Source organism: Nannospalax galili, unplaced genomic scaffold (genome assembly GCF_000622305.1).
Source record: "Nannospalax galili isolate Female #2095 unplaced genomic scaffold, S.galili_v1.0 scaffold763, whole genome shotgun sequence".
NCBI classification, from domain to species: domain Eukaryota; kingdom Metazoa; phylum Chordata; class Mammalia; order Rodentia; family Spalacidae; genus Nannospalax; species Nannospalax galili.
In genome coordinates, this window is record NW_008349451.1 from 1,619,486 (window position 1) to 1,639,962 (window position 20,477).

The 20,477-nt window shown below is 46.3% G+C and overlaps 1 protein-coding gene across 7 annotated transcripts in view; it reads left to right on the top strand.

Moving 5' to 3' along the window:
* The window catches only part of Ppfibp1 (PPFIA binding protein 1), a 168,942-nt gene that overhangs the window by 89,436 nt on the left and 59,029 nt on the right, over positions 1-20,477 (top strand). For all 7 annotated transcript variants that reach the window (XM_029570322.1, XM_029570323.1, XM_029570321.1 and 4 more), the window contains 2 exons: positions 12,848-12,946; positions 16,987-17,192. In XM_029570322.1, the coding sequence (XP_029426182.1) occupies positions 12,883-12,946; positions 16,987-17,192 (270 nt within the window). In that variant the 5' untranslated portion in view covers positions 12,848-12,882. The remainder of the gene's footprint in view (positions 1-12,847; positions 12,947-16,986; positions 17,193-20,477) is intronic.

Sequence of the window (20,477 nt, forward strand, 5' to 3'; positions counted from 1 at the left end):
AAGTCATTATTTCTAGTCTCTTAATTTTGGGTTCTTAAAATTTTCATTTTATGTGTATGAGTGTTTTCCCTGTATGTGTGTAGTGCACCCGTTTAGTGTAGTGCCTCTGGAAGTCAGAAGAGGGCGTTGGACCCCCTGGAACTGGAGTTACAGACAGTTATGATCTGCCATGTAGGTGCTGGGAACTGAACCCAGGTCCTCTGCAAGAGCAACCAGTGCTCTTAACCGCTGAGCATCTCTCCAGCCCCCTGAAATTATTTTAAAAATTATTTCTCCACAAATCTCTTCTGTATCCCAGAGTTCCTACTGGGTTTCTCAGTAAATTACTTAGTTTGTTGCAAGATTAATTTTTTAATACAGTGAGCTGTGACTGTGTTGTGTGAATGCAAACTAAAACTTCTGCATAAAACACATTTCTTTTTACTGCTGTGATTAAAACAAGGTGGATCAAAAATTGCTCTCATTTTGAACTTGGTACATTCTGTAAGTAGCTTGTAGAGCGGACTGTAGCGAACAGTACTTTTATACAATTGGAAATGGTTTCTGTGTCAATTAGGACACAGAATGTAGGCATTTAATTCCTTCTGTTGTTACATGTGTGGGACAAGTGTACACCTGCCCTGTCTCCCCTGGCAATGACTTTCCTGGTCTGACACTGCCTGTTCTCAGTGGTCCATGGCTGGTCTCGTCACAGCCGTGCACAGGCCTGTCCCCAGCTGCCGTTCCGCACGCTCTCCCAGGCTGTGTTGCTTACTCCGTCTCTGGTGAAGAACGCATCTTCTTAGTTCTTCTTTATCCTGGATTGGACTTTGAATTACCAGCACAATTACCGCAGTTGGATATCATGCAGAGTCGAGTTGCTCTAAACTTGTCTTAGTGCTTAATCTGAGTTTCCAGACCCATCCAGTAGAACAGGAGCAGTTCATGGACCACACTTCTCAGACCCACACTAAGCGACACCACTTTAGAACAATGTTCCCCAAATGCCTTTGACCCAAGCTGAAGTGGATGCCCCATATCATGTGACTCATGTTCAAATACAGCCCCCCATCCTCTCATCCTTGGAGTGGCGCCTACCTAAAGGTGAATATTTCACAAAATGCAACTCAAACATGACCGTCGAGAAACTCTGTTTTATTCGGGGAAGGGCTGACAGCACTCTGCTGTACCAGTTTACTGTGTCCCAACCAGGGATCTTGTCCTATGGTTTGAACGCTGGAGGATGTGTGCATGGAGGGATTTCTTCTCCTCCCCTCCCAAGCTTTGAGCAGCTGTGACCCCTTCCTTGGGGAGGCGAAGACTCGCTCTCCTACCCCTGGGGAGCAGGCTGGGCAGCCGGCACAGACCGGGTTGGTGGGCCAGGGTAGGAAGATGGGAAGCAGATGAGTCTCCAGGCTTGTGAGTGCTGTGAAGAGGAGAGGAACGTAGTTCCGGTTAAAGAGAGTGCAGCGGTCCCAAGTTGAAACAAGCCTTGACGCACTATCCGACTGAGAGTGAAGCGTGCAGACTGAAATAATGCCATTCTGCACCATGAATTTGACTCACTTCTTTGGTGTGGGTACATGATGCTGATGAGCAAATCTCTCCCAGTTCATTCATATTAAACCTTTCTGTCTGGAGATAGGCCTCTGACTTACACAGCTGGTGGGAAGGTGACACAGCCAAAAGGAGCTGGTACTGTGGTGACATCAAGCTCTGTATTTGAGGCTGGGGCCCAGCTCATCAATGCAAGCGTGATGTGTCTCCAGGAAACAGTGGGCATAGGAGGTCAGAAGCATGTCTTTTCCAAGGAGCTCACAGCTCTGTTAAGGAGACAGACTTTGGAAGATAGGCGTGTCATGGAGGTAAGCCCAGAATGTCATGGCACGGGGTCTACGAGGCCTCAAAGGACAGGATGCCCGAGCAGTATCTTGAAAGAACAGTCAGCCCTCGACATCTGTGGATTTGACCACTGCAGATTGAAAATATCATACCTGTACTGAACACAGATCGACTTTTTTTCTTACAGCTATTCCCTCCACAGTGTTGTGTATAAATACCACGCCATTTATACAGAGGGCTTGAGCAGCTGTAGGTTTGGGATTCACGAGGAGTCCTGGAACCAGTCCTCACAGGTACCGAGGGACTGCTGGATGTGTGCCAGAACAAAAAAGCCTGGTTCAGGTAGGGAAAGAGGAGCTTGGGACAGCGTGAAGGCAAAAGAGCCGGTGTTCAGAGGGCAGCTCATACAGCAGTGTGCTGAGAGGCAGTGGGGGTGGTGCCCTACAGATTTTTCATAATTGGGTTAGAAGGTCAAGGCGGGTGATCCTCGTCAAGGCATGACAGATTAAATCCATGGGATGCTGCACACGTGGCTTGAGCCGAGGTGGCGAAGATGCTGTGTTCTTCCCACTTCCTCCAAACCCGTCATTTACTCATAGATAATGCACAGCAGCCTTTCGATAACAGCAGGACCCTTCTTATCAGTTAGAAGAGGAACTGGGCCTATTGTGAGGAGCTTTCATCAAGCCCATCCTGCAACCTCACTTTGTCCTCCTCTGGCCCGTTTCCCCTTGCTTCTCTTATGGGAATGCATGCCAGCTTTGCCCCGCAGAGCTTTGTGGCTTGTCATTTTAGCAATTCACTGAGAAGTAAGCTCTGTTAACTAACGTAAATACCACCGTTAGTATTTCTTTTATGCACTACCTCACAGTTCTCTACCTGTGAGAGACTGTTCTATTTTCGGAGTGTGCGTGCATGTCTGTGTTTGTTTATATGGGCGGCTGAAATAACAAGTGTTCTATTATTTGGTTTGTAAATACTGGGGGAGATCTTAGTGTGCTTGAGGTTATGATAGAAAAATAAACTTTGGGGCTGGAGAGATGATGGCTCGGCGGTTAGGAGCACTGGCTCCTCTGGGTTCGAGTCCCAGCCACCCACATGGTGGCTAATCACCCATAACTCCAGTTCCAGGGGATCCAATGCCCTTTTCTGATCTCTACGGGCACTACATAACACGGGTGCACTGACACACATGCAGGAAATACACTCATACACATGAAAAATTAAAATAATAAAATATTTTTTTAAAAAAGGAAAACAGGCCAGGCATGGTTAATCCCAGCACTCGGGAGGCAGAAGCAGGTGGATCTCTGTGAGCTCAAGGCCAACCTGGTCTACATAGTGAGTTCTAGGCCAGCTGGGGCTACAGGGAGACCCTGTCTCAAAAAGACCAAAAAAAAAAACTTTATGGTAATATACCATGGTTGAAGGAGTTTGAAATCTTGTAGCTTAAAGGTATGGGTGAAAAAAATTAAACAGTTTTGCTATGGGGATCTTCAGCATATCACATGAGAAGAGAGTACTATACTCTGCTCCCATGTGCTCCTGTGTGCTCCTCACCCTCCTTCAGGAATTGCCAATCACGTCTGATCTTGTGCATCTACATCCAGCCCTCCACTTTGTTGTAAGGTGGAGAGCCCATCATTTCACCCAGGAATATTTTGCTACTCATTTCTTAAAAATAAGTTCTCAGAAAAGAGCTGAGATGGCTTTGGAATTATAATAATTCTGCACTTCACACGTAGCCTTCAGATCTCTAGCATCAGCAGCATTGTACTTGTTGGGCAGCTTGGCCAACTTTGAACCTGTGTGGGATGACACTTGACATCACCCCTGTCACCAGCACCCCAACCTTTTCTGTTTTCACCCTTCTGCTCTTCTTGATGACCACCCCCCCAAGCCCTGTTACTCTATTCAGGAAATTCTCATTTTATCTAGGGATGTTAGAACAGATTGGAGGTAACAAGTGTGTGCATTGATGGAGTACAGAGAAAAATCTGTGATGACAGATATGTCACAGAGAATCTGGGTACAAGCCAGGGGGCCTGATACGGTGGCACATACCTGCAATCCTAGCACTTGGGAGGCTGAGGATGGAGGATTGTGAATTCGAAACCAGCTTGGGCTGCAGGTGTGAGTTTCAGGGCAACCTAGGCTACTCTAGCTGGACCCTGTCTCAAAAATAAAACAAGGTATGTGTGTGGGTGTGCATGTGGAGGGTGTTGTATGTTTTAGACATGAGGACTTAATGGTTGAGACTTACAGGGAGAGATTTTTTACGATAAAACCTTAATTACTTCTTCAGAAGAGTTACTTTTAGATTAGATGTTAGAAACAGAGGCAGAGAGGGGAATTCTGCCCCTGCTGACCTTGGTAGCCAGTTCCCACCTCGCCCCACCTGTCAGTGCCTGCACTGCCTCCAGAGCCTGGGCCCCTCCAGCTACATGGCGGGTGGGGATTTGCATGTCTTAGTGGCCCCTCCTGCTTCCCTGCTGTCCTGTTCTGATGCCTGTGGTGGTACATTCTGGAGATCAGTGTGTCCTTGGTCACCCATCCACAGGTAGCATGCCAGGTTGGTAAGAGGTGTGTGGCAGTTGATGTGAAATACGTTCTGTTTTCGTGATGACCACGTGTTGTGGTGGCGTACAGCACCCGAGTACACATGAACTTTCTGTCCTTCCTTCAGGGGATTTTTTAAGACTGTGATCTCCATGGCTGCGTCTATCTTGGTAAGAACTTCAGGTTCTTTCAGACCCAGATGCCTCAGACGAAGCAAGCTGAGAAAGCTGGGACAGATGTTATTCCCACCAAAGTTCAACACAGACTTGCTCGTGTTTGTCCAGCCTTTCTCTCCGAGTACACATGAACTTTCTCTCCTTCCTTCAGGGGATTTTTTAAGACTGTGATCTCCATGGCTGCGTCTGTCTTGGTAAGAACTTCAGGTTCTTTCAGACCCAGATGCCTCAGACGAAGCAAGCTGAGAAAGCTGGGACAGATGTTATTCCCACCAAAGTTCAACACAGACTTGCTCGTGTTTGTCCAGCCTTTCTTCTTCACAGAGAGACTGGGAGGGTTGCCAGACCTAAAGCATCAGTCAGCGCTCTGCAAAAAAATTGTGGTTTTCTGCCAGTCCTTGAACTACCACACCCATTGCTGGAACTTCCCTGGCATTTTATCCTGCCCAAGTCCGCCCCAAATGTGTCTCTGACCAAACTTGAAATAGACTTTTAAATGTACTTGTTAGATCATTTTTTGAGGGCTGGGGTGTCTATAATGTATGAATATTATCCCAGAAATTATAAGATTTCCTAAGTTTATGTTTATTAATAAAAGATCCATCGAAATAAACCACTAGATTTGAGACTGGTGAGGAGTGTTTCTGCTGTGGCTGTCCCTGCCCAGCTAGGAGGGGCTTCTTCACCTTGAGCTATGACTTTGATCCCCCAAAACACCTCTCCTTTCTTATGGTCCTTTATTTCCTGGAGCCCTATCCTTAAGCAAATGGAACCTGGCCATGAATTTGCTACCTTGTGAGAATTATGATGTTGAAGTTTCAATTTTGCAAGTGTGTTTGTTTGCTCAAAAGAACAAATTAGCAGGGTGTGATGGTATATGCATGTAATCCCAGCCCTAGGGAGGCTGAGACAGGAGGAGTCCAGGTTTAAGGCCAGCCCGGGCCTCAGAGTGACAGTCTGAGAAAAAGACTGAATTATAGGGAATAGTTTTGTAGGTCAGCAAAGGAGAAGAAAGGGAGTTGGAGTCCAGACCATTCCCCTTGGACATCAGATACAAGATTGGGTCATTCACAATCCCCAATTTGGTTTTGGTGTGTTATTGTAGGTACGTGCAAGTGCTACTTTAATTAATTTCACGTATTTAGTTCACCTAAAAATACGACTTCATCCCTCATTTCTAACAATCATCTTCATTTGGAATCTTTTAAATTTGGGGGAAATTGGCATAATGACCTCGCTTCCTTAAAAGCTGAAGAGGACGCTGCTGCTGCTTCTGCACATATTCGAGCTATTGCTAACCCTGTGCTAGCAGGGACAGGAGTGAAAAGTGCATCATAGATGTACAAGTTGTGTGGGGTTCCCCCAAGTAGAAGGTTTATTTAGAAAGTTATCCTAGAAAAGAGGATGGGAGGTAAAAGGAATAGGGGCGCCTATAAATGATGCATTCTCAAATCAGTTTTCGCTCTGAGTGGCCATTCTGGGAACCAGGTAGATGACGTGAATCAGAAAGGAAACGGGGGGTGGGGTGGAGTGCACACTGCTCCCTGGGGTGTTAATACCCTGGCTTTCCAGCCCGCCAGGTGCTCCCTGAAATTCTGCTGTTTATAATGTGGGCTGCATGCACGCAGTGTGGATGGGGCAGCAGTACGTCTCCGTAGAACTGAGCAGTGCTGCTGGTACAGGTGCTGGAAGGAATTTCTGACTGAACAGCTTGGAACTAATTTTGTACTTTCAACATTGGGTCTCTCCTAATTTACAAAACAGAGCTTAGATGGGATGGACATTAGGATTCTTAACACATAATAAATTTTAAAGACAGTGCTTACTTTGATGAGTGTAAAAATTGTAAAACCTTGTATAACCAATCAAGATACTGACCAGAGAGCTCCCCAGTGCCTCCTTTAATCATCTATTTATTATGAGTAATTACTGTTGAACTCCAGAATAAATTACCTCTTCTTGAATTTCATTTCAAAGGAATCATATTGATCCTGATCACCGTGTCTGGATTCTTTAACTAAATATAATGTATAGGTCATTTGTTCTGTCTTTTTATTATAATTTCCATTGCTTTAGAATAATATCTTCTATTCTATCAATTGTGTGCGAAAACTCAAAAATCTCGGAAACTTTTGAAGACATAAGAAAGTCTTTTTCAGAGCATGGTGTTTTCAGCAACATTATTTAGCCTTTCCACTTTTAGACATTCTTTGGCTGAGCCTTGAAAATTAGCATAGCGTTATCAACACATGCTCTAAACTAGGCTGCATTTTAAAAAGCCCAAGCCAAGGCAGCATTTTAATAGATGTACTTAGCCACTTGTAGTTGTGATTTTTTTTTTTTATCTAAATTTTCCAGGAGTCTTTTAAAGCCCACTTGACACTTGAAATTTATTGAGACATACTTTGTGGTCCTGTGTCTGTGACTTGGACAGTGGCTCATTGGTTTACAGGCACGGTTCTTAGGGTGTGAGAGGTACTAGTTTAAATCCCGGATGAGCCTATTTTATAGATCTGAGCTTTTTGGCAATATAAAGTAGGTAGATAAATGCACAAACTCTTAGAGTGAAGGTCTGTACCTTAGACTGGTGAATGTAACCTGCAGACCTGAAAAGAATGTGTGATCTGCATCTGGGTGTTTTGTTTTGCAGCTTGAATTAGGTCAAGGTGACTGATCATGTGGGCCAAACCTTCCATGTTACTGGATTTGGCTGCCCTTGTCTGGCAGTCTGAAAGAAGGTTAGGAAGGAGAAGCAAATGGTAGATGGGATGGCTAAAAATTGGTAAAATAACTAGAGTCCCATTGTACCAATAATTCCCTTAACTGTAAGTGTGCTAACTTGGTCTAACTCTGCCCTACCTCTGCCAGGTTTTGCTCCGTGCATTTTGAAGCTTTGATATTAGTTGCAGAACTACCTGTGTTCACTATGACTTCTTGGCAAATTGACTGTTATCATAAAATATTCCTTACTGTCAAAGTGACTTACACCTGTAGTCCCAGCTACCTAGGAGGCAGAGGCAGGAGGGTCAATGAGTTTGACAGTTTGAGGCACAACATAGTGAGGACTGCCCCCCCATCAAAATAACAGAACCATCCCGTTCTTTGTAATATTGCTTTATTTGAAGTTGTTTGGGGTGGGGTGTAACTCAGTGGCAGAGCACGGGCTTAGCATTTTTTTTCTCTATTTAAAAAAATACTTATTTTTATTTTACGTATATGAGTGTTATGCCTGCATTATAAGTAAGTGCTCCCGGAGGACAGAAGAGGGCTTCATATCCCCTGGGACTGGAGTTACTGACAGTTGTCAGCTGCCATGTGGGTGCTGGGATTCAAACCCAGGTCTTCTGCAAGAACAACCAGTGTTCTTAACTGCTGAGCCATCTCTCCAGGGCCTTAGCATTTTTGAGGCCTTGTGCTCCATCTGGCACCGAGACCAAAAATTCCTCTTACAAGTTCTCCTTCCTGCTTTCGCCACGTTTGCTGTGTCGATGGTGTCGTATTTGCCGTTCTTTCTCTAGTTTGTACATTTACAACAAATCTCTACACGTACCGTACTTAAGCCTTTTAAAACCCGGTTTGACGGACTCTCATCAAGGGCCGCCAGGGGTTGGGTACGCCCATAGGTCAGAGCTGTGTGAGCTGGAGGGCCCTGATTTGTATTTATTCTGTTTCTAGGAAACATAATCGTTTATGTGGTTCAGCTTAAGTCTTCAATCTCGGTATTTCGATTTTTTTCTTTTTATTTGTTTTCCCTTCATTATAGTATTTTTCTGGATTTGGGAAAATTGGGGATTTTATTAGCATTGTATTTGATCAACAAACTCTTCCCTGTCTTGCACACGCGAACACCCTGAGCTACAGTCCCAGATGCACATTACATATCATTATTTTATAGTTCAGGGGATAACATGGTGTGTTCTTGCTACAATCTGTGTGTGTTAGTGTTACGCACCTCTGGGACAGAACTTGACCCTCTTTCTTTCTCTGAGCCAGTGAATTGCAGTTCTCATCGAGGGCCGCCAGGGGTTGGGTACGCCCATAGGTCAGAGCTGTGTGAGCTGGAGTCTTGTCTGTCCTGCTGTCCTGTGGGTCCCACCTGCTTTGGGGCACTCTTCAGAGATGGTTTTTGTATTTCATTCTACTTCTCATTTTGTTCTTGGTGGAGTAATTTGCCCAATATACTCTATCCTACCAACGGCTAGCAGTGGAATTCGGAGTTATTTGTAGTAATACAAATTTATTACTTAATCTGAAAACTTAATTAAATAGATCATTAATTACTAACTTTATAAACCACGTTGCTGAAACTTTGGGGAACCTTTTTTTTCCTTCTTGTCCTGCATGGATTTGTCCATACTGCACACACATTGCTGTTAGTTTGTTTTGACAACCAAGTGTTGTGCCATGGTGTGAACATAGACCACTTTATCCCCTTTCGTGCTGATGAACATTGGGTTGTTTCCATATTTTTGTTCTTGTAAAGATTCCTTCTGTGAACATTTGCATGCTGTTCTTGGTTACATGTTTTAAAGGGAAAACTACTGTATTAAAAATGAACATGACTGCCTAATTTTAGGTGATAGTGGCACACTATTTCTCAGCGTGGTTAGACAATTTACAGCCCCAGCACCATTCTCCAAAAGTCTGAGGACACCCTTTACAGCGCTTGGTAGTGTCAGAAATTTGTTTTGGGGGCTGGAAAGATCACTGGTTAGGATCACTGACTGCTCTTGCAGAGGACCTGGGTTCAATTCCCAGCACCCACATGGCAGCTGACAGCAACCATCCATAGCTCCAGTTACAGGGGAGCTGATGCCCTCTTCGGGCCTCTAAGAGCATTGCATGTACATAGTGCACTTACATACATGCAGACAAAACATTCATATTCATGAAATAAAATCAAATAAATAAACCACGCATGGTGGCACACACCTTTAATCTTAGCGCCCCAGAGGCAGAAGCAGGTGGATCTCAGAGAGATTGAGGCCAGCCTGGTCTACATAGTTCTAGGTCAGCTGGGGCTACTGGGAGACCCTGTCTCAAAAAGACCAAAAAATAAATATTAAAATTTGTTTTACTAAGTAACTGAATCTAAATATCACACTTTTAAATTTCATGGCTATTAATGACTTTATACACCTCTTGATATTTCTATTGGTTGAAAATACTTCCCTCTGAGTGTCTACCCTTGACCTTACCCCTGATTGTAGAGTTCCATGCTTGGGAGAGATTCCCTGAGCTCTAGACACCTGTATTAACTCCTTGTAATTTATTAGAGACCTTTGGCTCTGAGTCTGCCTCTGCATCCCCTGGCCCAAAGAACCCCTCATGTTGCTCACAGAATACAGCTGTCCACAGGGGTGAGTGGTTGGTTTTCTGATTCAGTGAGTGGTGAGCTTGTTTTCCTGATGTTGGCTTTGCTTTCTTGTCGTGGTATTCCCACATTTATAGCTGAGTCTAATGTATGTCTCTTTGTCTTATGTGTGTGTGTGTGTGTGTGTGTGTGTGTGTGAGAGAGAGAGAGAGAGAGAGAGAGAGAGAGACAGACAGACAGACAGACAGACAGACAGACAGAGACAGAGTTTAGAGGCAATTGGACATTAAATGGATGGTCAGTTGTGTCCATATACACGTGTTTTCACTTTTAAAATGGGAAGAAATGCATCCAACTTAATTGTGGGGCTCAGGGATTGCACATACCCTTTGCCTTATGCCTTTAATATTTTGAGCTTTTCAGCTTGAAGTGGCATTATTAAACTTATGCCCCACCTCTGAAACTCTGCCTTACCTGAGGTTCGTAACCCACCGAGGCCGTCGAACCCTTGCTCTACACACACCTTGAGTATTTTTTTTTTGCTATATTATCATCACATAAAATGGTAGTAAAATTTTGTACCTTCTGAGGTGAGTAAAATTTTAGAGAATCTGATGAAACTATAAAATCAGTATGTGATGCCAGTATTTTCACACCAAATAAATACCTGCTCTTACTGTAAGCTAAAAAGAAAACCAAAGTCATCTATCAGAAGAATTGTGTGGCCTTTTACCAGAATGAGTGCATAGCCGAGGGCCGATCCCCGAAGCTGACCCAGAGCTGTATGTGTATTTGTGAGAACACAGCAGTGAGTGAGGTGCTACATGGTGAGTGGCTGTGCGGGAGCAGCGGGCAAAGGTTTCTGTTGAGCAGCCAGCCCTCTCTCTCCCAGAGATGGTGCTCTGCAGTATCTGCCAAGGAGCAAGAGCCCGTCCAGGCCTGCTGTCCCGGCCCAGGGCACTGGTACCCCAAATGCACTGACAGATGCTGGCAGTCACAGGGAATTGGCTTTGCTGTTGTCTTTGCAGGTATAATTTCAGTGTGTCTTTTAACGAGTAATGACATGAGTTTATGGTGATGCATTTCAGAATAAGTTTATCTTTGAGGTAGGATCAGACAAAAACAGATTCAGCATTATAGCAGAAGCAACACAGACCTCAGTTTAAAACTGCTGCTATCTGGATGTGGTGGTGCATGCCTCAATCCCAGCATCTAGAGGCAGAGGCAGGTGGATTTCTGTGAAGTCAAGGCTAGCCACGGCCACATAGTGAGTTCCAGGCCAGCCAAGGTTACACATTGAGACCCTGTCACAACACACACACACACACACACACACACACACACACACACACGCGCGCGCGCGCACAACTTACTTTATTATCCACAAGAATGTCAAACCTTCATTTATAAAGTGGAGAAATGGTCTTATAGTTGTCATGGTTAAGAATTATGGCTAATGGGCTGGGCGTGTGGCTTGGTGCGGTGTGCTTGCCTGGCACACACAGCCCTAGTTTTGATTCCCTAGCCTGGTGAAACAAAGACAAAAATTAGGAGTCTTGTTTACGTACATAGTTAGGGACTTCTGCGGCCTCAGTGCATGCTACCTCTGGTTGCTTTGTGAAACACCAGTGTGTGTGTGTGTGTGTGTGTGTGTGTGTGTGTGTGTCTGTCTGTCTGTCTGTCTCTCTGTCTATGTGTGTCTCTGTGTCTCTGTGTGTGTATGTATGTGTGTGTCTCTGTGTGTGTGTGTGTGTGTGTCTGTCTGTCTGTCTGTCTGTCTGTGTGTCTCTCTGTCTATGTGTGTCTCTGTGTGTGTATGTATGTGTGTGTCTCTGTGTATATTATATGTGTGTGTGTCTGTCTCTATGTCTGTGTGTGTGTGTGTGGCACTGTTGGTAGTAATGGTAGTAGCAGATGGCCTTTTCATCCACAGATTCAACCAACTGCAGATCAAAACTCTTTGGAAAAAAAGAAATCCCATTTCTGGGGCTGGAATAATGGCTCAGTGGTTACGAGCATTTCCTGCTCTCCTAGAGGACCCAAGTTTGATCCCCAACACCCACATGGCAGCTCAGAGCCACCTGTGACTCCAGTTCCAGAGGATCTGATGCCATCTTCTGGTCTCTGCAGGCACCTGCATCACATTGTGCATGCAAATTCACATTGCCTCACACATACATACACATAAATAAAAATAATAAATAAATATTTTATAAAATCATGTTTCTCCCTAATCTATCAAGAGCCCTGTGCCCTTCACAGAGACCTGGAGCTCTGAAGAGTGCACCATTCTGCCAGCCTTTATTTTAGATACTGAAGTACTGGGGTCTGAACCCAGGGCCTTGCAGCTGATGCCCTGCTGCCTATGGATAGCCCAGCTTCCCCCGGGATAGCCCAGCTCCCCCAGGGATGGCCCAGCTCCCCCCAGGGATGGCCTAGCTCCCCCCAGGGATGGCCCAGCTCCCCCAGGGATAGCCCAGCTCTCCCCAGGGATGGCCCAGCTCCCCCAGGGATGGCCCAGCTCCCCCAGTTCTCTACTGGGCTCTGAAAAACCTGTAGTGCAATATCTCAATCTTGTGCCTTTTTTTTTTTTTTTTTTTTTTTTTTTTTTTTGGTCTTTTTGAGACAGAGTCTCCCTGTAGCCCCAGCTGTCCTGGAACTCACTGTGTAGACCAGGCTGGCCTTGAACTCACAAAGATCCACCTGCCTCTGCCTCCCGAGTGCTGGGACTACAGGCGTGCACCACCACGCCCGGCTTCTGTCTTGCGCATTTTATTAACTGATAGACACGGGTGCACGTGTGATGTTACCCTGCGGTGGATAATTGAGTGATGCAATAAATTGAGTTCCTGCTACTTGTGACGTTCTTTCTCTGTTTGACTAAGTGGAGTTACAATCTGACTTTGAGTTAGTGAACCCTCTAGCAAGCTGTGTCACATGAAGCACTGATGACGTCGTGGTCTCTCTTCTTCTCCAGATTGAGGCTGGAGTCAGCCCCTGACTAGCGTGAAAATGATGAGTGATGCGAGTGACATGCTGGCCGCGGCGCTGGAGCAGATGGACGGCATCATAGCAGGTAGTCCCTGTTCTCGTGACCGCCATTTGCTCTCTGGTCCCTTTCTGTTGTCTGTCGGCTCTCTCCAGGGCCTTCCCCGTTGTCCTGACCGTCACTTGCCCTCTGGTCCCTTTCTATTATCCTTTGGCCTTTAGGACCCCGGGTTTTCTTCTTTGTTCCTCTTTTCTGGTTTTTACGCAGTTATTCTGAAACTTTGTTACAAAACATCAAAAATTCTAGTTCTAACCTGAGGTCCTAGTCAAGGCTACAGGATTTGCATCTTGGGCAGCTCCAGGATAGATGGTCTTTAATTGTAAGTAAACAGCAGTGTCCACCTGGGGTCTGTGTGTGTCTTTCCCTATGTTCAGCATTCACATCACCAGTGGCTTTTACACCTCCTTTCCACCTCTTCACTGAGCCCTGGTTCCTGCCCCTGTCCACCAGGTCTCTCCTGTGCAATGCCCAGTAGGAACATCAGTGTCAGACACTGAGCTGACAGTCACAACCACAACCAAACACTGATGAAGTGCAGTCTTTCCCTTGGAGGTCCCTCCAGTGGCCTTTATGTCAGCCTGTTTCCTGTTCTTTTATCCACAGCGTCCTAAGCCAGAGCAAGGCCTTCCTGGTCCAGCTCAGCCATTTAAATCCTATCAGCCCTCCCTCCTCTGATTTTACCCTTTTCTTTACTCTTGTTTAGAAACCGAACTGTGCTGCTAGTGTCTTGCTTCCAGGTAACAACCTCCCCCACGTCACTGCGACGCTAACATTCCTGCTATAGCCCCTCCTTCCCTGGACCCCCAGCACCTCCTCCCTAATAAGCACAGACCTTGCCATAGAGAGCACTTGTGGGGAGCCTTCAGAGCTCTTTGTGGTGGAAGCAGAGAGGCACGTACCTGTGGGTCCCGCCTTCTCACTGCAGGGTGACTGGGCTGAAGCTAACCCCTCTGTGCTGTGTCGTGGTGGCCACACAAGGCCTCATGTCACATTACAGTGTTTTGTCTCAAGGAAAGACCTTGTATGTATTGCATATTCCCACAGCAACAAGAGGCTTGAGTACGGGCTTCTCAGTGCAGTTGGCATCCATCCAGTGGTCAGGCACAGCTGTGGTTGGGCCTCACTGTGCCCGGCTTCTGGTCACTCTGACCCTGGCTCCTCACTTTTTATCAGTTTTACCCTGGTGGCTTTGAGACACAGAAGGCAATTTTCTGTTGAGAGGGTGTTTCCCCCAGGGAAGCAGCATGCCATCGCTCAGTGCACTTCCATGTCCTGGAGACTCGACTGGGGTCTGAGCCCCCTGGAGATGTCTCGTGTCTGGTAGTATCATTTTCAAAGGGTCATTTGTAGGCCAAACCTCACTGGAAGGGAATAAACTTGAGGCTGAACAGTTAATAACCGCATCTAACAAAGGAGCGGTTACATTTTATCTAGAAAACGATATTCTTGCTTTCAGAATGGTGTGTGCTTTCAAATAGTGGAAGGATTATATACATACAAAAGAGGTCAGACTTTTCTTTCATAGTTTCAGAAAACATAACTAGACCCAACCCAGGTTCTGACGAGACGTTTAGCTTCACGCTCTTAGACAAGTTTGAGAGAAATTAGACTTTTGGAGGAGTCTGAGGGATATGCATCTTACGTAGTCTACTGGATTAGGGCATTTGTTTCTTAACCCTAGAAGGGCTTCAGGACCAAAATTAGAGTTATTAAAACAAGAGGCTGGCAAGATGGCTTAGTGGGTAAAGGCGGCTGCCACCAAGCCTGATGACTTGAATTCCATCCCCAGGACCCATGTGGTCAAAGGGGAAAACAAACTGCAAGTTGTCCCCTGACCTCCACACATGCACTGTGGCATATATGCAGCCCTCCGTCCACCAGAGCAATAAAAATGTAAAAGGGGTGGGCCGGAGAGATGGCTCAGCCATTGAGAGCACTGACTGCTCTTGCAGAGGACCCGGGTTCAATTCCCAGCAGCCACATGGCAGCTAACAACTTTGCTTAACTCTGGTTCCAGGGGATCTCTTCTGACCTCCATGGCCACTGCATGAGCGTATACTTGCATGCCTGCAGGCAATATATACATTAAGTGTAAAAAAAAAAAAAATGTTTTTGCTGGGCATGGTGGTGTGTACTTTTAATCCCAACCCTCGGGAGGCAGAGGCAGGTGATCTCTGAGATCGAAGCCACCGGGTTCACATTGTGACTTCCAGGTGGGCTGTGACCAGGGAGACCCTGTCAGAAAAAACAACCAACAAAAAAGACCAAAAAAAAGGTTTTAAATAATAAAGAAAAATAAGGGTTGCCCAGGTCCCATATCAAACTAAGAAGTGCAGACAGGAATGGCCTAGACTGACCAGTTAGCAGTGGTGACTCTCCAGCTGAGGGAGGGGAGGGGCTGTAAACTCTCAGGGACCTCTTACTAAGTGTGCGGCCCTGTCTGTGCTCTCAGTTTTGTGGTGGGACTTAGTGGGGTGGAAGGGGCCATGGGTATGTGTGCTTTAATAGTGTCAGATACTCTTAGTTCTCAGAAATGCTGGGGTAGGACACTGCAGCCTTCTGGATTGGGTGTGTGCATGCACGGGTGTGTCTGTGCATATCTGTGCCTGTGTGCACGTGTGTGTGAATGCACATGTATGTGCCTGTGTGCACGTGTGTCTGTTGCACGTCTGTGCCTCTGTGCACATGTGTGTGCATGTATGCAAGCTTCAAATTGACATGGGCCTTCTTCTTCCTTCACCTTCCTCTGCTGTGGGGTCGCTTGCTGAACCTGAGCTCGAGTCTGGCTAGTGTAGTGTGCTCTGGGAATCCCATGTTCTGGAGCTGTAGGTGTTGTAGGCTGTACCACACCTGCACACCTTCTTACGTGGGTTCTGGGCATCCAAACACTGGTCGTGCTCCAGTGTGACGAGCGCTTTATCCCCTGAGCCGTCTTGGTGACTCACCTGGATTTTGATGCTCTTCTGTTCCTCTGCTCCTGACCTCTCCTCGGTTTTTATGTATTTTGGGGGTTCTCCTCACCTGACCTGGGGTTAGATGTAAAGCTCTCAGCCCTGTGTCTAGCAGAGCTACACGGATTGTTGCTATAGTTCATTTAGTTCAGTGTTTGGAAGGTCAGGGGAGTGGACCAACTGGAAGAGAATTCCTGCCCCCATCGGTGAACTGATTGAGAGGTGGTCAGGAAAACACACATGAGATTCATCGTTGTATGGTCTTCAGACCTATGAGGTGGTCACTGGGTGTAGTTACTTATATTTGGGTATAAAAGTGTATGTTGTAGGGGCTGGAGAGATGACTCAGTGGGTAAGAACATGCCCTGTTCTTGTTGAAGACTCAAGTTTGGTTCCCAGCACCCAGGCCAGGAGGCTCATGTCAGCTGTAACTCCAGCGCCAGGGAATCCTCGGCCACTGGCATTCACACGTGCATACCTCTCCAAACACATATACGCATAATTTTAAATCTTTAAAAAAGAAAGTGTGTGTGTATTTCACAGACCAGAAAATAAAAATAGATCAACTAAGAGGTGTGTATGGTGTGGGTCCTAAGTAAGAGGAAACAAGATGTTAAGGAGACCTCATGCTGGGCTACGAACAGAGTAACAGAAAACATTGCCCACGTGTGTTCTCATAAGCAAATGTATACTTGCAATTCACTGAACCTCAAAGATGAAGTTCTGGAAACTGACTTTCTTACCTTTGAATTGTGCTGTGCAGTTATCACCTTATTTTGTGGGAGTTCAAGGCTCCACATGGCTCCCTCTGCACTGGTCTGCCACCTTCATAGTCGTCGCTCCCCAAGGCCCCCACCTCTCCTTCCTAAGCCTGCCACGCCCATTTCCCACACAGCTGACCTCCTGGTTAGGTATCCAACAGTTCATATTTACCACCGATGGTGTGTTTTTATTTTTCAATCACGTAACTGATTGGGAGAGATTTACATGATTGAGTTATTTTGTCTTTTTGTTGTTCCTTGGATTATTACTTGCGACCAAGCTCATCTGTCTCTTTCAGCTGTGGTGTTTTACCCAACATAAGCAATAGCTCCCTCCGATTTTTTTTTTAACCAGGTTCTAAAGCCCTGGAATATTCCAATGGGATTTTTGATTGCCAGTCTCCCACTTCTCCATTCGTGGGCAGCTTGCGCGCCCTGCACCTTGTGGAAGATCTGCGAGGACTGTTGGAGATGATGGAAACAGATGAGAAGGAAAGCCTGAGGTGCCAGATCCCGGACTCCACAGCAGACGCGCTCGTTGCATGGCTCCAGAGCCAGATGGTAGGCGGTCCTTATCTGTGCCCTGCATTCCGTGGTTTGTTCCAAAATTGAGAACATAGGCCGGCTGAGCCGAGCAAGAAAAACTTACAGGGTGGTAAATTTGCTTTTGTCTTTCCCTTTGGGACCTCACTCCCTCTCGCCTATGAGGGTCACTTTTAAGGACGCTTGTTAGAATGTATTTCATGGGCGCCGACAAGTCCTCTGACCTGTGTGTGAATGACCTCGTATGGCTTAGTGCAGATGGTGCCGTGAGGGAAGAGCCTTGCGTATGACAGCTGCTCTCTTCCTAATATTGGGGAGCAAAGGACGCAGTGATCATTCTGTACAGCAAGTACAGTCAACCCAGAAGCTCTAGAGGCTTGCAGCCACACTGGCTGAGCAGCACCGTCGAGTGGTCTGTGCCAGCATGTCAACTCCGCTTCTCCAGTCAGGGCCTGCGCGGTGGGTTTGCAAGGGTGTTCCTCCTCTCTGAACACTGAGGTTCCTTCCCGACACTGAAGAGTCAGCCTCTGGGCACGGTGGAAAGTACCACAGTTCAGTGACATGAACACAGAAAATGACAGAACGTCAACAAAAGCAGGCTCAATTGAGAAGATAAGGACGGTGACATGTCTTTAAAGGGTACTTGGTTTCCTGTAAGATGCATGGATTAAGGTCTGTTGGGCAAACTGTGGTGGCCCGGGAGCAAGACCCCCTGTTGCTGCAGCATTTTCCTGTGCCCGTCATAACTGCCCCCACCACCGTCGGTCCCGTCCTGAGCTGGGTGTTTTAGTGTCCCCCTAATAGACATAGTGTGGTCTGTCTTTTAGTGGTGGTGCACACAACCTGGTTGTTTTGCCCTTAGCAACAGATGCTGCTTGTTGGAAATACTTAGCGTTTGTCCTGGGAGTGTCTGCCCAGACCTAAGCGTCCAGGTTTCCTGGTTTCCTTGGGGGTCACATCCCACTCTGAAACCCAGAACACCTGCTCCCCGTACATTCCTCAGCCTCTTCCTACTTCCTGTCTCAGCCCTTCTTCACGCTGGCACCCAGCACACAGTGAGAAAGGAACTTACGACTGGCAGGATTCTCTGCTCACTTATATCCAGAGGTCCCAGTGGCAGCCGTAGCTAAGGCTGTGTAGATAACAAGTGTCTAAGACACTGCCGTTCACCTGTGCTCAGTTGCTAAGCTAAATATTTTGAGGGATGAGTGAAAAAGGGCGGGGCATTCCTGATTGTTTTTGCCACTTCTTTTACTAACATACTTTCATAAAGGAACAGAGAAAACCCTGTGTTCAATCCTAACGATGCCAGTAGCCCAGGATTCCACTGAAAGGGCTTCTGTCCTCACTCTGCACTGGCCACCCTGGCTTGAGAACTCTGCTCACTTGGTCAGCGTGTTTCCCTGTGGTGGACCCTGCTCATGAGTTTCACAGAAGCCCAGGAAAACTGTTTTAACATCAGCTGAGGTGTCTCAGTGTATTGCTGTGTGACTCAGGTGACTGGGACCACTTACAGGACACAATCTTAAGGTGGACCTTGCTTGCTGAGGTCTGAAAAACATCCCCTAAAGAGAGGCCAGGCAGAGAGCAGGGATGGGAGGCTGGTGGGAAGGGACAGAGTCAAGCCCTGGAAGTCAGGTACTTGGGAGAACAGCCAGCAGCCAACGAGCATGCCCCACAGTTGGACTCCAGATTATGCATGTTTGTGTTTTTGGGGACCTTAAAAAAGATGCACTTGGGATTGAACTAATTTCACTTTTTATGCATAAGAAATAAGATAGACATGTATTAGGGCTCAAGTGATGGCTCTGAGGTTAAGAGCACTGGCTGCTCTTCCAGAGGACCTGGGTTCAGTCCCCAGCACCCACATGTCAGATAACAAAAATGTCCATAACTCCAGTTCCAGGAGCTTCAACGCCCTCTCACCCTCTTCTGGCCTCTGTGGGCATTGCCTGACATGGGTGCACTTTTATATATATATATGGGCAGAACATTCATACACATAAAATAAAATTAAAAAAGTAAAAAGCTAGACATCTGTTCTGATTTTAGCAGGCTGGAAGCTGGTCGATAATGTTTTCTGTTTATGCGTTCCTTATGTCATGGGTTAGAATCCTTGATTCACAGATATTTCTGTTACAGTCTCACTCATTCTGTTGAAAATGATGTTTTTGTAACCTCTGACTGTGAGATTGCCTCCTAGCAAAACTGAAAACAGGTCAGACGCCTCTGGCGTGTTTACCACTTGGTCCCTTCGCTAGTGAGGCTCAGGCCCTGATCCTCAGATCCTTAGACTGGGAAGAATGTAAGAATATTCCAGAGCAAGTCGGCCCGAGGCAAAAACTATGTGCTTGGCTCAAACAATCCGACGTTTTCTTCTGTTTGCCTTCTTAAATCTAAAGTTTGGTCAGTTCTCCATTATTAACATTTGTGTTAACACATGATAGTATTTCACTACCAAACCAGACTCTGCTCTGCCCTAGTAATTGAGCTGATTTCATATTCAATCACTTTTTTCCAACCACAAGAGACAAACTGCTGACTCCCGAATTTCCTCATTTTTAGAAGCACATGGTTAAGCTATTGAAGCAAATTCACGCTTACAAAGTGTGTCCCCACACCTAGTCAGTACTTGTGTTTTCCCTTAGCCAGCTGCCTTTTTGTCTGGTCTTTTTGAGACAGAGTCTCCCTGCAGCCCCAGCTGGACTGGAACTCTATGTAGATCAGGCTACCCTCAGTCTCATACAGATCCGCCTGCCTCTGCCTCCTAAGTGCTCCAATCACATGCAGTAATTTAAAGAGAAGTAACCCACAGCCTGCAGGAACCAGGGGGCTCTCCCTTGCCTGGGCAAATAATAATTAGAACTGCAAATGCCGACTGCATGATGATAAGACTAGCATCAGTCTTAAAGGGCACAGACTCTCAGGTTGGCCAACACTGAGCATGAATGCAGACTTCATTCCATAACTGGAGTCATTCACAGGTGTTTGTAAACATCACAGAAGCTCCGTTGCAGTCTGAGAGCTGTGTATGATGATCTGCGACCAGCTCCCTGGCAGCTGGACCAGTGCTCTTACCCTCTATGAAAAGGGATCCTGGTGGGTGCTCGCTCGTGCGAAGCGTGTATTAGCATGGGCCCCTCATGACCCTTGTCTACACTTTACTAATGAGGAAATGGAGACACGGAGCTTTAGGGAACCTCCTCACAGACCACATTAGTTTGGGTTTGCTCCCTCCAGAGCTAGAGTTGATCTGGCCTGACCACTCACTGCCTTCCCTACTTTTACTAAAGCCTCCTTTAT